A 15,112-nucleotide genomic window follows, 5' to 3' on the forward strand; every position below is an offset into this window, starting at 1 on the left:
CTGGACATGGTGGAAATCAACCAGCCTGAGGCGGGAGGCCACAAAGGACATGTACAAAAATCACAAAGTTATTATGATAAGGATATATTTATATATGTATACACACAGTATTTCCATATATTAAAAAGCATAATATGAATTATACAAAGAAATAATAATAAAATTTCACAGTAGCAGTTGTTACACCACCTTAGGTATTCTAACTTGGGTGTGATTCGCCAGTAAGAAAGAGAGTGACAAGAAAACAAGGCAAAAAAAAAAAGAAGTGAAAAAGAAACTGATTTTAAAAAACAAGTGCTACTTGTCTGTGGCAATATACTCCTAGATCTCTGTTCTTGTGATAAATGAGTGGTAATATGAATACAATAGTTGAGCAGGGCAGGAGGTCACGCTGAGCTGAAGTCGAACAGCTTTTTGTTACTGAGGTGGAGAGTTCGTGCCTTCCTCCGTCCACTGTCTTAAATCAGCTGGTAGATGGTAGGTAGAACAATGTCCTGACAGAAGCAGTTGGTTTAATAAGGGCCAAAGCAGTGGAATGTCAAAAAAATCTGAGCTTGAGTGGAGAAAAGCCAAGTGTGTCAGCTTTAGTATAGGCAGTAACACTGACATTATATAGTGCAAACAAGAAAAGACAGAAAAGTGTTTCTCGTTGCCTACCGACGCCGTCCTGAAACTTAAAAATGCAGGTGCAAACCCTTCAGTAGGAGAACATTAAGACATAAAATGGCGAAAAAAAATAAATATCAAAAACTTTATATCAGTGTAAAAAAGTAATTAGGTTATTCATTTTAACCAAGAGTTTGGCAAAAAAGGCCTCAAAAAGTCTTGTCCACAATAGTTCCTTGACGTTTAGCAAAGTTAAGTGCCTCCTACAGGGTGTTTGGACCCATAGGACGTCCTCAGCTCAGCTCCCGGCCCCCGAAGGGCCTCTCTCAGACCAGCGACTCCATGCTCTCTGCCTGGTCGGACTGGTCAGACATGGACGCCATGGTCCCGTTAATGTCCCTGGCCAGAAGACTCGAGCCGCTCTCCTTGATGCTGACAAGGCTGAGCAGAGCTTTGTATAGGTAATGGTACTGGTCCTGTGGACCAATCAGAGACAGAACAGAGACAAGAAACTGTCATCGCTGTCTCCGCAAATTTGCTCACAGTTTGATGTTTAGGAAAAGAGACAGTAAAAGCAGCAGCACTCTAACCTGTGAGGTTATGAAAATAACAGACACCAGCCTTTTCACCATGCACTGTTTTTTGTTAACTGCACATCTTTTTTCATGTAACTGTCGTGTGCTTGAGAGATTGCACCAAGTTCACTAAACTGATGATATATTTACACTCCTTTTGAACAAGAAGCATTGTCCCATAGCTAGGGAATGCTAAGGAAGAGAGTGGATCTGGAAGTATTATTTTGGTTGCACTTGTCAGACTCACGATGTCTGTGAAGACCCCTGGCCTCATGAGGTTGATCATCTTGGTCACTTGATAGACGTCGACGATGCCCTCGCTTTCCAGCTGCTGAGACAGAGTGGTGAGTGCACACAGCATGCCGGCTGACACTGCTCCCAACCTGAGAGACAGAAACACACACATGCAGAAATGCTGCAGAAAAACTCTTGACATATTTATACAATCTATGTTGCATAGTCTAAAGTGCATGGCACAAGTGCATTTAGTGGCTGTCCAACTCCACTTTTGCAAATTAAAAAGGACACATATGTGCCATGTAAGTGTGCAAGGCACAAAGGGGTTGTATTTAGCATCTTAATTAATCATTGGTGGGTTTTTGTATGTATCATGAATTTAACCAGAGTGTCATCTCCCATTCCCTTAAAGCCAGGTCCGCCTGGACTTTCACCAGAGAAATGGTCTTTTACTCGTTCTCTGTCTTGTTATCTCTCAAATTCCCTGATTCGAGATGCTGTGAAGACCTTTACAACGATGTCCTTGATAGCAGCTCAACCCTCACAGATCATCAATGTCACCTTTGAGATTAAAGATTTATTAGCAAGTGAATCCACCCTGAGGACAACAGGTCAGCCCAGCGAGGCTCCCTGTGAGGCTCCCTGGAGAACGGTGGGACGCCTTCACAATGTAAAAGGCCTCTTCTTCCATTAGCAGCCCTGTCAGGAGCTCAGCAGAAACCACTGCTAACAACCTATGCCTGGCTGAATAACGAGCGTGCAGACAATTAGGACGAGCCTCTAACTGACAATCTCTTAGGTACTGCAAGCCGGGTGCATCGCAGCAACCAGATGAAGTGCTCAATTAGTCACTTTTCTTCTTGAGGATACGACAAGCAATCTTCATTATTCTAATGAATAAACATAAGCAGAGCGTCTGGATTAGAGTGTCATTCAAGAATGTGTGTCAATACTAAAGACACTTTCATTATGTTTAATTGGGCAGTTTGCTGGGGTGCTTGCAGCAGGATAGTCAGGCTGCCGGTGTCTCTATATGCCTGTTGGCCCGAGTCAGCATTTTGTACACATCATTCTGTATTCTCAGGCAAAAAATCCTGGAAGTGAAGGTGGACCCAATGGAACAAATTCATACTGGGGATAACAACCAAAGTAATGTATGGAATAAGTAATATTTCATCATATGGGTGTGGCAGTTGTTCCAGGAACATTTTGGAAACCTGTAACAAAGCACAACCTTTTTAACTTCATGTTTTACAGACATATGTTGCCATTTTTACATTTGCTTTTCTCGCCATTATGTCCCAAGTTGTCCATCTGTGGAAGTTAAAGCCTGAATTTACATGAAGTGGTTTCTGGGTAAATTGAAATTGAAAGCCTGTTAAATCTAATAGAAGACGATGGTGATGGTGGTGATGGGTTGAAATTGAACCCAGACAACAGCAGTAAAAACCGACCTTAGTATATGTGGTGTGAGCTCTATCAAGTGAGCTACTGGGGTTCCGTGACTTCATTCTTTTTTAAATGTCACTTTTTCAAATATACAAGAACATTCATTTCAAATGTCATTGCATGACTCTACCAAAGGCTAACCAACATGCCATAAGGCAACAAGGCATAAAAGTGGTATTATTTCCAACCCTTCACATGTAACTTGGTCCAATGAAATACAGTGTTATCTACTGGAATACTCTATTTCACTTAGCTTTTCTGATTTGACACATTATAATCAAGAGACGTGGTGAGAGAGTATAGGAGGAAATAAAATGTCAGACTGACTCATCGTGGACAATGGTTGGTCCCTCACGGCTGGCCGCCTCCTCTTTAATGACGTTGATGAGCTCGAAGGTGCTGCTGATGGGTGCATCGGGGTTCGGCCACTTGGGGCACTGAAAGTGACGAACCTCTAATACATAGTCATCCTGGTAGACAGAGACAAACAGCAAGAGAAAGATGAGGTTAGATGAAGGATGACAACTCATCAGCTCATCCAAGTTCTTAAACCCAAATGGTATTTACTGAAAAACAATCATGTAGGCCGACTTTGCAACTAGGTGGTATTACTGCCCATATTTACGTTTATTGTTATATGGCGACCTGTAGTGGCCATACTAATTATGACCAGAAGAAAGAAGGAAGTCACATGGTGTAGTATAAAGAGTAAGAATTTAGTGGAAGGTGTGGTTGAAGGGTGGGTCTGCAAACACAGGACTGATGTTTGTGTCTGGTGTGAAACCAGAATTCAATGCTGACCTACATTAAGTTACATAACGTATTTACATTATGTCACGTATATAACAGCGGCATTAGTACTCTACTGTCACAACAATGTTTTAACCCATGATCTTTTCCTAAAGCTAAGCAGGCACTTCTGGTTCCTAAACCTCAGCAAACTGCCACCATTTCACAATGTTAACAACAAAGGGCCGGTATGACCTGTCGATGGTGCTCTCCAACAGTGAAATGTTCACCTTCTGAATTTGATGTAGGAACAATGTGGGGAGTGGTGTGTTTGTGGGGAGGCCCAGCCCTCTGCCTGTATTTCCTTATTTTGCTGTGTTCAGAACGTTTATGGGCATCAACCTTTGGAGCCTCCAGTTAATAACAGTATGCACTCTATTAAAAAGTAATGACCAGATGCCGGTAAGCGCGCTTTCTTCGGATGTGGTTGAGCTAAATTTGAATGTTGTGTTTACAAACTGTAACTGAAAAATTCTGCCTTTGAGAATGTGATCTCAGACTTCCAGGATCTGAGATTGGTTCCAGAACAGTCCATTTATCATTCATTAAGTCATGTGACTTTATGAAAGAAATATAAATGACCAAAATTTCAAGATATACAGAACAAAGTTACAACTATCATTTAAAGTACAGTCTTTACTTTTAATTCATTAAAACATGTTGACAAGACAAAGATAAAAAAGGCAATTATATTATTGTTGTTTATATCTTGTATACATTCATAGTAGTATCAGATAATTTGTATATCTCTTGAAAAGTCACATGGTGAACAGATGCTGAGCACTTGAGGGAATTTCTGGATACTGTTTCTTTCTCTTCTTTCTGCTTGTTTCTTTTTCAGTCTGATGGATAGCTCTGGGAAATAGCCTGATGTTACTTAGAAGGTGTTACATTCAGGTCAGATCTGAACCAGCTTGTTTTGCTCTCAGGATAGTGAGCAGGCAGAGTCGTGTTTCTGCAGACCCACTTCCCAGCCCCTCTGGAGGCTTCAAACATCACGCTCTGCACTCAACCACTTTCAAAACTTTAAACTGCATTTATGAAGTTGAATTATGCATGTTCGCACTCAAATCTTAAAATGCATTTATCATTGTTTAAATTTGCTTTGCTCTCTGTCGTTAATCCACTATTCCATCATAATTGTCACTGGGTTAGTGGGCAGTGGACGGAGACATCATATTTCACATTAGTACAACATGGTGAGGCACATATTTTAGTTAATACTATAGGTGTGAATAAGTACATCAGTAAGTACAATTCAAATTCAGAATCTCTCTGTCACACACACACACACACACACACACACACACACACACACACACACACTAACCTGTGTAGCTTCCAGGATAAAGTCATGGATGCTGATCTGCTCCTCATTGGACAGACAGAGTCGGTCTTTACTGATGAGGGTGACAGTGAATGCCTCGCAGTTCATGGCTTCCTCCCGACTGGGCCAGTATGCAAATTCATCCTCTGCCTGCAGAGCACAGAGCACAGAGACTGTTTCACTAATGTTTCACAAATGTCTTTATCCATTCAGTTTTGTTCATTAGTATGGATTTAACGGAGTATCACAGTGGATTACTGTCGTGTATTCTCTGTTATATATAGTACGTACTTGTGGGGAGCAACATTTGAGCTCTTGAGCATTTGGAACTTTCCACTTTGATTGCATAAAAAACAAAAAAGTAATGACCTGAACAAGAAGAGAACAACACATTTGAACAAGGCCCCTGCTTTGTGGATTGAAGTCTTGCTGCTTCACATCTCTGGTGCATAAAGCCTATGAGTCTCTGAATCTGTTGGATATGCTATGATTCCTGCAGAATTTCTGTCCTGTTCTGTGTGTTTCAATCTCATGTTCAAGATGAGCAGAATTCACTGGAACATATCAAGCTTAGCGGTGGCCCAAACTTTCAATTACAGGCTTGTTACAGGGGACCCAATAAGGCAACGTTCCAGTTAGTTAAAGTGCACATATTGACCCACTGTATGACTGGCAATTTGCAAAGCCTCGTTGCACAGGCTGTATTGCTGGTTTAAAACTAATGAAAGCTTTATATAAACGTGCACATCCTTTTCTTTTCTAGATTTAAAAACACCCAGGTTATATTATTAACAGAGTATTTACTTGGTGGTGTGTATCACCTTACGAGGTTATATGTTTGTGCATGATGTGCATAAGGGGCAGATGTGGCCTAGAGGTTGGAGAAGTGGCTTGTGATTGGAAGGTTGTCAGTTTGATTCCCTCACCGGACTGGCAGAAAAAATTTGGGTGTGCCCTTGAGCACTTAACCCCCCAATATGCAGCCCACTGCTCCTGTGTGTTTCACTACATGGTGCATGTGTGTGTTTCAGTAAACCAGTGATGGGTGAAATGCAGAGAGTGGGATTATCAGAGTAAATAAAATAAAATTAAAAATGTGTGTGCATGTTGTGGGGTGAGACAAGAGTCTCAGTTTCTTTGTTTCTAGTCCACCGTGTCACTTTTGTCGTTGCCAGTTCTGTCTGATCATGTCACTTTCATTCCCAATCCCATGATAAAAGGGTAATCCACCAAGTATCCCACTCCTATAACACTGTCTGACTCATGATGATTAGTTTATAAAGCTAGATTAAAAAAAATGGAGATTGGAGATTTGTGTATTACTAGGAGTGTAGCCTCAAGCAGAGATGAGGAGTGGCATCTCGAGTGACACTTGAGCTAAATTATCATAGGCCATATTCCCAAAACATCCTAAAGTAGCTACTAACTGGTTGATTAACCAGTCCTGCCTTTAAACCTCCTGAGCTTTTGGTTTGAGAAGCATGTGGCTTCTCAGTCTGAGAGGAGTTAGAGGTCCACAGGACTCCCGAGTCACCAACACTTGCTCACAATCAGGCAGCTGCTACAGGTAATGTGCCTTATCACGCCAATGTTTTGCAATAAGCATATTTTAATGGTGATACATTAATGGAAATCCAATCAGCACAGCAAGTCAAAACAATCCAGTAACACAGGAGATGATTGATTGCACAACCACTGTGACTCTGGAAGAAATCTGTATGCAGGACTGATGAATTTGGAATATGTCAGGCGTCGGTCTGAATTATGCGCTTTTCAGACCCAGTTTCTTCCTTCTATTATCTAAAGAGATATGTAAATATAAAGAGATAAAGAGACCCCACACATTCCTCTGGAGCCACAGGCGGCTGTACACACATTCTTGAACATATACAGTAGTTCTTCCCAACACCTGGGAACAGACTGGGAACAGATTTGTATCATCAGCACAGTTCCTTTTTAAATGGCTGTATAGAAGTCACGTTTACATTCCCTCAGGTCTGATCTTGCAATTTGTGAAAACTGTCTGGAATTAATTTTGAGCAAATCCCATCATCATCCCATGCTTAAATGACTGCAGCACACAAAACCATTTTGGGATAGCAGGTTTACATAGAACTCCTGCAGAACTCGAGCAGACATAGGCTCAATGAACAGAGTTCAGGCTATTGTGTGTGCATATGAACATATGTGTGTTTATTTGGGAGGTTGCATATGAGTGTATGTGCCTCATGTGCCCTCTAGGAACTATGAGACTCACACACGTGTTTTTGTGTATAGGAAACTACACAAATATGTGGTTCCAATTACACAAAATGTTATGTGTAACTCTGGCTCATGAGGGTGTATATATGATTCATAATACCTTAAAAAAATCACAGGCCCAATAGGCAGGAAACTCACATACTTGTCACAGTGGAAAGTGGCACTAATCTTCCACAGTATACAGTATATGTATATATACAGTATATGTATATTTGTGTGTGTTTCCTACCAGTCCATGGTTGGCAGGTAGCATAACAATAATTTGTGCATTGTGGTCCCAAATCATTCTCCAGAAGTCTTTTGTGGTGTGGGGCAAAGGATGCTGGGTAATGATGAACTCATTACTCCGATAGTAACCCTGAAAAAAAAAACAACATTAGCAGAGGAAAGAGGAGAATAACTCCATATGTTTACCATGCTCATTTGGATTTAGGCTACACTTAAAACAGTGTGAACACATACGTTTCACAATACTGTCTAAAGTAGCTCATCATCAGACAGTCAATAGTGAAAGTTTAATGGAAAACGTGTGCTACAAACTGGGTCATGGAGTAAAGGTCCTCACAGTTAAAGTAAACTGAGACCTGAATTCTATTCATTTTATCTTTGTCTAAGTAGGGTCCCATTTCATTGCTGAGGGTGTCGGATCTGTCTTTCAATATCTCTAACACTGAGTGGTTCACAGTGGACTTGCAGTCTGCACAGATCACATGGTGACTCACAACCATGAGACACAACAAAGACAAACATGTTCTGAAATGTACCTATGAGCTAAGTTGAGTCAAAATATCAACATGAGCTGGGAGAAAATTTAGAGACGTGGGCATCACAAAAACATGGAGTCTATGTTGAAACACAAACCCAGTGCTCATGGATTTTGACATTTTGCCTCCTGCTCTGAGTCAAAACATGAAGGAGAGAGTGGAAAGATCAATGATTGACAAAAAAAGTGGAAATGCTGACCATGATGTAAGAGGCGTTAATGTAGTCGGTGCCTTTGATGCCGGGCAAAGGTGCAAGGCCGACCCTCGCTCGCTCCGCTGCTCAAAGATAAAAAAAAGGGGGGGGGGGGGGGGGGGGGGGGGGCAGAGAGAAAAGCCATTTACCAGTTTATTAGCACAGACCAATCAGACTCAAAGGTCACTCTGTGTGCCTCCATTCATCCTTTTGCTGTTATTGGTTGCGTGTAGACAGTTCATGGTAATTCTCAGCTAGTGATTCAGAGAACTGTGGAACAGCCAGTGACTGTCAACAGATTGTGTAACAGCTGCAGAATACAGAGAGTAACTGAGTCATGTGACTGAGGCCACACACCCTGTAAACAAAGAGTAATACATATTAAGGTTTAGCGAATGAGTTTTTCAAGGCTTGAATGAAAATAATTTTGCGAATGCTGGCATTACAGACAGAGGGCTGTTCTTTGCACTTTCACTTTCAGGAAAAGGTTGGTGCAGGTTCAGTTCTAGAAGCTGGTATTTCACAGTGTAGCTGAGACCCTTTGACCAAGGCCACCATATCAAATTTGAATATTGGTCAAACAGTTTAACTGACACAGCATTTCTCACTGTAATACCTCATTTTTCGGACTACTTTTCTCATTGTTTCACATTATGTCACCTTGACTTTTTTGGTCATTTGGTCAAACTTGAGACCAGGTGAAGGGTTTTTGTCAGTGGACGTCTGGATCTTAAGTTATCAGAGAAACAAACACAACGTGAGCACCTGGAAGCAAGCTGCGCTAATGATGGTGGCTGCTCTGCTCACAGCCCCTCTTGATGTCCTGTGTCAGCTGAATAGAGTTAGAGAAACACTCCTTTTAAGGTGAAACTGTTTACTCAGTGTTTCCACCTCTTTAATTATACAACTCCCACGATCCCACGCTACTTCACGATATCATCAAATTCCATCTTTGGTTATTGTTTTGATTAAGAGACCAGCAGCAAATTTACATATTGCATATTGACGCCTCCAATATCTGTAAAGCTCATGTATCTTTATTTCAGCTGTCATGCTCCTCCTTTTCTGAATGGTATAGCACTCCAAGGTTTGATATGCATTTGGTCGACACAACAGGTGTTCCAACCATGAGTGCTTGTGATTCAACAGTGCAAACTACGTGGGAAAACCACCTCGAACCATTTGGGAATGCGCTCGGAATTATCCATGTACTGTGCAGCCCTTGTTAAATTGAAAATTACAGTATATAAGCAGGGATGTGATGGCGTCCACAGTTTCATATTACATGTTTAGAAGTCACACCCCTAGGCCTTGTAGTCTGATTAAGTGTGAGGTAGGGTAATCCTTCCTGGGGTTACTGTGTGGGCGTGGTAAAAAGAGTGTCAATCAAAATCAAATGTTGATGTAAGCCCATATCAGTATGGAAGAGTACAGAAATACTCTCTATGATTCTCTGAGTGCCATTCTTGTATAATGCAGATACTGTAAACTCACAGGTAGTCGATTCATTGAATAATTCCAATATTTTATAATTGCAGCTGTTTTACTGGGAGCTATTATTTTCTGCTGTTTGGTTATTCATTTCACTTCAAATTGAACATGTTTTGACATGAGCGTAGCACTTACATGGCACCACAGAGGAATTTCGATTTTTCTCTTTGTTGCACTCCTTCTGAGCGTTGAAGCATTCCATGAATCTGGCATTACACTGCGTTATCAACTAAAAGACAGACGAAAAAGAGAGGTTGGGTGGCTGTGTTACAAACATGATGTTCCATTTGACCAAAAAACACATTTATTTCCCCCCATTAATTTATGTCACATTACCTTAACCTGAACCCAACATTAATTTCTGCGATGGCCTAACGTTACCTACGCTCTGACTCCGACTGCAGAAGAATTATTCAAATACAGAACCGAATTCAACGAGACCTGGACATGTTTAGCAAGCACAGACTGGAAGCAGGGGCATACTTGACCAAAAGAGGAAAATATGTATCTTTCAACAATTTCAGAAATGTCTTGTTTGTATGTTCAGAGTTAGAGGAGTGTGCAGTGTTGTTCCTCAGTAAAGTAACTCATAATGCATAAGGTGACTGCTCAAGATACAATGTGTCATGTGTATGTCTACAAAAAAGAAATAAATAAAAAGAGCTATGCTAGATGTTCCCCTCTGCTTTTAGTGTTTGTGCTAAGATAGGCTCAATATGTCTGGAGCTACTTCTGTTCTGTCCACACAGAGAAGATACTGGAGTCAATTTTCCTATCTAAGTGAACTCCCGGTAAGTAAACAAGCAGACTTGCCAAAATGTTGAACTCTTGACTTCAGTAATTCTACATTAAGTTCAGGACAAAGTTGTATGTCATGTGTATCAACACGTATCTGTGTGAATGAGGGCCTATTACTGTATGTGACCTGTGAAAATGTAGGCGACTACAAAGTTAATGTGTCAGTAAATATATGCAGCTCTCCCATTCTGCTCTTTTTGAAAATAAAGTACTTTGTGTCTGTGTGTCATTAACTCTTTCACTGAACAGTATCAGAAAACATACTAGCATCAGATTCTTCAAAATACTTCCACAGGAATCCTGTCATAAAACCTGAAAGTAAAACAGAAAGCACCTCACGAAAGAAAATCCCCAGCTAAGAACAGAAAAACAAGCCAAAGCAGAGTGGCTCAAAGACGCTGGGAAAAACCAGAGAAAAAACAAAAGAGCGACAAACAATGACTCAATTCAGCAGCAAACAATGACTAAATTCTAATCCTAAAATGAAGGTACAAAAGCATTACAATAACAATGAAAGCCCTTGTTCTGTACACGCACCACAGCCAGTCTAGACCTTGGACTCGAGCATGGAATATTGTGATGAAATAACAGGCTGTACCTTGCTGTTGTCAAGACTTCCAACCAACCCTCATCTAACCCATAGCTAATACCAACCAGGGCTGGATGATGAGAAAATCTGAGAAGTTGATTGAGCATTAGTCTTGATTTTGATTTTGACTTCTGACATTAAGTGGGTTTTGATCCCAATTTTGATCCAATTTTTATCTAAATTGATAAAACATGTATTTCAATGACTTATTTCATTATATTAAAAACTATATAAGGTTGATACAGTATCCTAAAAGTAAAAAGCTAATAACAGTGAGCTAATCCAACTCTTCAGATAATAATTAGCTAGTAATTTAACCAAGACTCATTGTTTCATGTGGAAATATAAAGTGTTTTTGGCAAATTTGCTAAATGTGGAATAAATAGTAAATGCCATTGGTCCCTTCACCTTGAACTGTTTCTCCACACGTGTCCGGCCATTGTGACGTGGAGATGTTATGCTGTTAAAGTAGCTGTGAAGCTGCCTGGCCACCACTTCCGTCTCCTTCCCCAAAATGGCTTCAATCAAGGCATCGTGGATAAAGATGTACTGCTCCTGGATCAGCCAAACAGTGACAAAAGCCAGAATAGGTGTTTAGCAGCTAGTACGGCAAATCAGTACAGGTGGTATAACCACAGTTTGGGTTTTTGCTAAGACGTGACATGGTAGCATTGAAGAAACTCTCCCCAAATTCCTGGGACTGACAAGAAGCTGAAGCTGTTCACCACTTTAACGCTTCAAACACAGCACTGCAGGCCACTCAGCAGGTTTAATTCATTTGTGCAACAGAGCAGATGATTTTCAAGCACCAATGGGTCATTTGATGTTGTCGGAAATTTCCCTACAGGTGCTTGCATTTACATATGATGTTTCTTTGTGTTGGATTTTATTTACTCATTTGTTTTATGCTTTTAGAATTATTGCATGGGTTGGACATCTGTTTTAAAGTTTGTTTCATGTATCATGTGCAGAACGAATTATGTATCTTTATTTCTTTCTGTTTTTGTGTATGTGAGCCCATTAAGACAAATTCCAATGAGTTATGATGATATGGCACTAAAGTATTCATTCTTGAATCTTACTGAACACTTTCATTTTTCACAGCTGACTTTTTCCATTTTTAGCCTTATGTGACCTCTCTTCAGTGCTGTTGGGATTTGGTGATCATAACTTGAGCCGTAGTATCAACATGGTTGGATGGCATACAGACCTATTAAGACCCACGTCACTGTGTTTTACCAGCTAACAGAAAAAGTGGTAATATGAAACCCACCAGAGGAAAAAATGTGGGACATGAATGTGTTTGTTGTCTATGCTCACAGAATAGCACTACACTACTCACAAATACCTGGTTCACACAAAGATACAGATATACAAACCTCAGTCTGGACTAAGTAGTTGCGCTGGGTGCGTATGTGTTTGAGGAAGCCGAGTACATTAACTGTGCTCTTGTCTTTGATTTGCTGCAACATGCTGTCAATGATGATGTACGTCCCTGTCCGACCCACTCCAGCACTGCAACACAACACAGTGACACATAGGAACAGCAGGAAAAGTCAAAGAGATGAATGGTTTATATATGGGAAATTAGCATTCAAATGGATGTGGAATTCTTCTTTTACGCCTTCATTATGACAGAAAGTTGTCAGGAAATGAAGAGCTCAGACTTACATACATCAAGGGACATTGCAATTAGATGGTTAGCAGCTTAAATGTCTTCTCTCATGACATGCTTTTAATTCACTGCTATCCCTAAGCGCTTTCCTGCCCTGTGTGAGGGTGGTTTTAGGGAAAAATCCCTTTCATTTTTTATTAGTTTTATCTGTTGGGTAGGGACAGTTACATTTAATACCTCGACTTTTGGGAACTCAATGTTCTAAATAGAGAAAAATCTGATTAATAAATGAATAAATTCAAAGGAAAAAGAAAATCACTTTCTGATAAATACTGTGTCATTCACTCCCATTGCATGTAAATTCTTTTTCAGCACAGCTATTTATCTTGTCACGTCAGACTCTGACTGTCAGAGAGTGTTCATTTGTCCACAGGTACTGTAAATTAAATTTGACCATAAAAAGTAGCAACTTGACAGGCACAGTAGCCATGTGGCGTGTGCACTCTCACATTCAAAAGGGATCGTATTTTATACTTTGAAAATTTCCCCTCATCTGTGATGTTTTTTTACTGTTCAGAACTGAGCAATTAAACTAAGAAAAGAAGCGCATACAACGTACAGCAGAGAAGTGCTGCTGAACAGTTTCTACACTTCCACAGCCGCTGACAGCACGGCCACTGATATTATTAACACCTAACACCTTACAAATTCAGGACTTTTACGTTCTCTGTTTTTTAAAGCAGCAGGGCATGAGGGTGAATGTGAGTGCCTCTCTCTCTGCTTTGCTTCTTGCCTAATGAGTGGGAGGATGTCTATGTGTCTATATCCTGGTACAAAATGGCATTAATGAGTGGTGTATCTGCAGGCACAGCGGTGAGGCGGTGTGACAAGTTATTATCGACCATCACAGTGCAGATGATTGCAGAGAGCTTCATACTCATTCCCCCCGGGGCCACAGTCAGCAGACAATTACCAGTAATTTCCTTGCCTGCCTTACTGTAAAATGCCCTTAAGTACAAGCTGGCAGCTGTGGCTGTAGGTTCAGTGATGCTGCTGAGATATGCAGCTGTGGTAAAAGCAGCTGTAAGTGTACAGAAGCACAGCGGTATAGTTAACTCAAACTACAAAGAACTGAATAAGACTGTAGCATTTTTGCATTTGTTGATTAAATTGATGTCTTTGTTTCACAATAATCTAAAAACATATTTTCTGTAAATGAAGTGTAGAACAGTGTGCAAAATGATATTGACATAGAATGACCACAAATGTTCTGCTCTCACTATTAACAGGGATTTATAATCACAGTTATTAGACATATTATCCACCGCCTGGCCCTAAGTGTTTCCTGGTTATTCTAAGGTTGGAAGTAATATGAGTGTCGTGGTGTGTAAGGACAAAATGGTTTTAATGTGTACAATGACAACACAGTGTGATTACTCCAGGTGAAAGATGGATGGGAAACAGAGTGATGAAGGACGTGAAAGCGGTGTAGAGACATTACCTGCAGTGGACAAGCATGGGTCCCATGTCAGGCATCTGGGCGGCTGAGGACCTGCGGACGAAAGTGAGGACAGGCAGGGTGTACTCAGGGACACCCATGTCTGGCCACTGGGTGTAATGATACTGGAGCACTGTCCGTTCACTCTGGGCCCGTGCCTTAGGGTTCCCCTTCCCACCCTGAATGGTAGAGAAGAAGAAAAGGAAGAAACGAAGAGATGTTTGTTACATTAACTTACTAACATCTAAAGTATAGCTAGATTCTTGGGTTTGGCCAAAACCTGCAAAACCAATTTATCTTTGAAGTAAATAAAGTGAAGTAATAGCTCATGAATGCAGAGATATTATCATGTGGTCAGTTTAATTAAGTAATAGTTTCAGATTACTGTAGTAGCAGATTAAAGGGAGCATGGATCTGAAAACCAGTTATGATTGTCCTGACTTTGACTTTTTTTCAATCTTAGGTGTTACTGTAATGATAACAAATACAAAATAAAACGGATCTTTTCCAGGACCAGGCCAGTCCACTTCAGCTGCGTCGTGCAGACAGCATTTCCTGGTGTTAATGCTTCACATTAATAGTTTTCCACTGGCAAACTGGTGGTGTACATTGATTGTGAAGAAGGTATAGCTTCATTGCTGGTGCTATTCAACAATAAAAACAGCTATAATCAAACAGATAGATTACATATTACATTCTGCACTCTTTACTATTTAGAGCAGGCATGTCAAACTATTCTGCTGCAGGTTTTCCAACCAACCAGCACACCATGCTGGAGTCAATTAATCAGCTGATCTCAGTCTTCAGCTGATAACTAAGTGATCCCTTGATGTTGTTTGGTTGGCCTGGTGTGCTCCTCCTTGGTTGGAACGAAAACCTGCAGCCACACGGCCCTTTGTGGAATCGGTTTGACATGCCT

At 40.7% G+C, this 15,112-nt stretch overlaps 1 protein-coding gene across 1 annotated transcript in view; it reads right to left on the reverse strand.

Annotated features, from left to right (window-relative positions):
• Positions 1–347: 347 nt before the first annotated feature.
• Positions 348–15,112, reverse strand: part of ptprga (protein tyrosine phosphatase receptor type Ga) — a 390,193-nt gene continuing 375,428 nt past the window's right edge. Inside the window, exons 20-29 of the mRNA XM_041954744.1 lie at positions 14,197–14,372; positions 12,460–12,595; positions 11,489–11,635; positions 9,829–9,922; positions 8,209–8,285; positions 7,475–7,603; positions 4,987–5,133; positions 3,195–3,337; positions 1,429–1,564; positions 348–1,082 (exon numbers count right to left, since the gene is read on the reverse strand). Of these exons, the coding sequence (XP_041810678.1) occupies positions 933–1,082; positions 1,429–1,564; positions 3,195–3,337; positions 4,987–5,133; positions 7,475–7,603; positions 8,209–8,285; positions 9,829–9,922; positions 11,489–11,635; positions 12,460–12,595; positions 14,197–14,372 (1,335 nt within the window). The 3' untranslated portion in view covers positions 348–932. The remainder of the gene's footprint in view (positions 1,083–1,428; positions 1,565–3,194; positions 3,338–4,986; positions 5,134–7,474; positions 7,604–8,208; positions 8,286–9,828; positions 9,923–11,488; positions 11,636–12,459; positions 12,596–14,196; positions 14,373–15,112) is intronic.

Source organism: Chelmon rostratus, chromosome 2 (assembly GCF_017976325.1).
Source record: "Chelmon rostratus isolate fCheRos1 chromosome 2, fCheRos1.pri, whole genome shotgun sequence".
Lineage (NCBI taxonomy): Eukaryota > Metazoa > Chordata > Actinopteri > Chaetodontiformes > Chaetodontidae > Chelmon > Chelmon rostratus.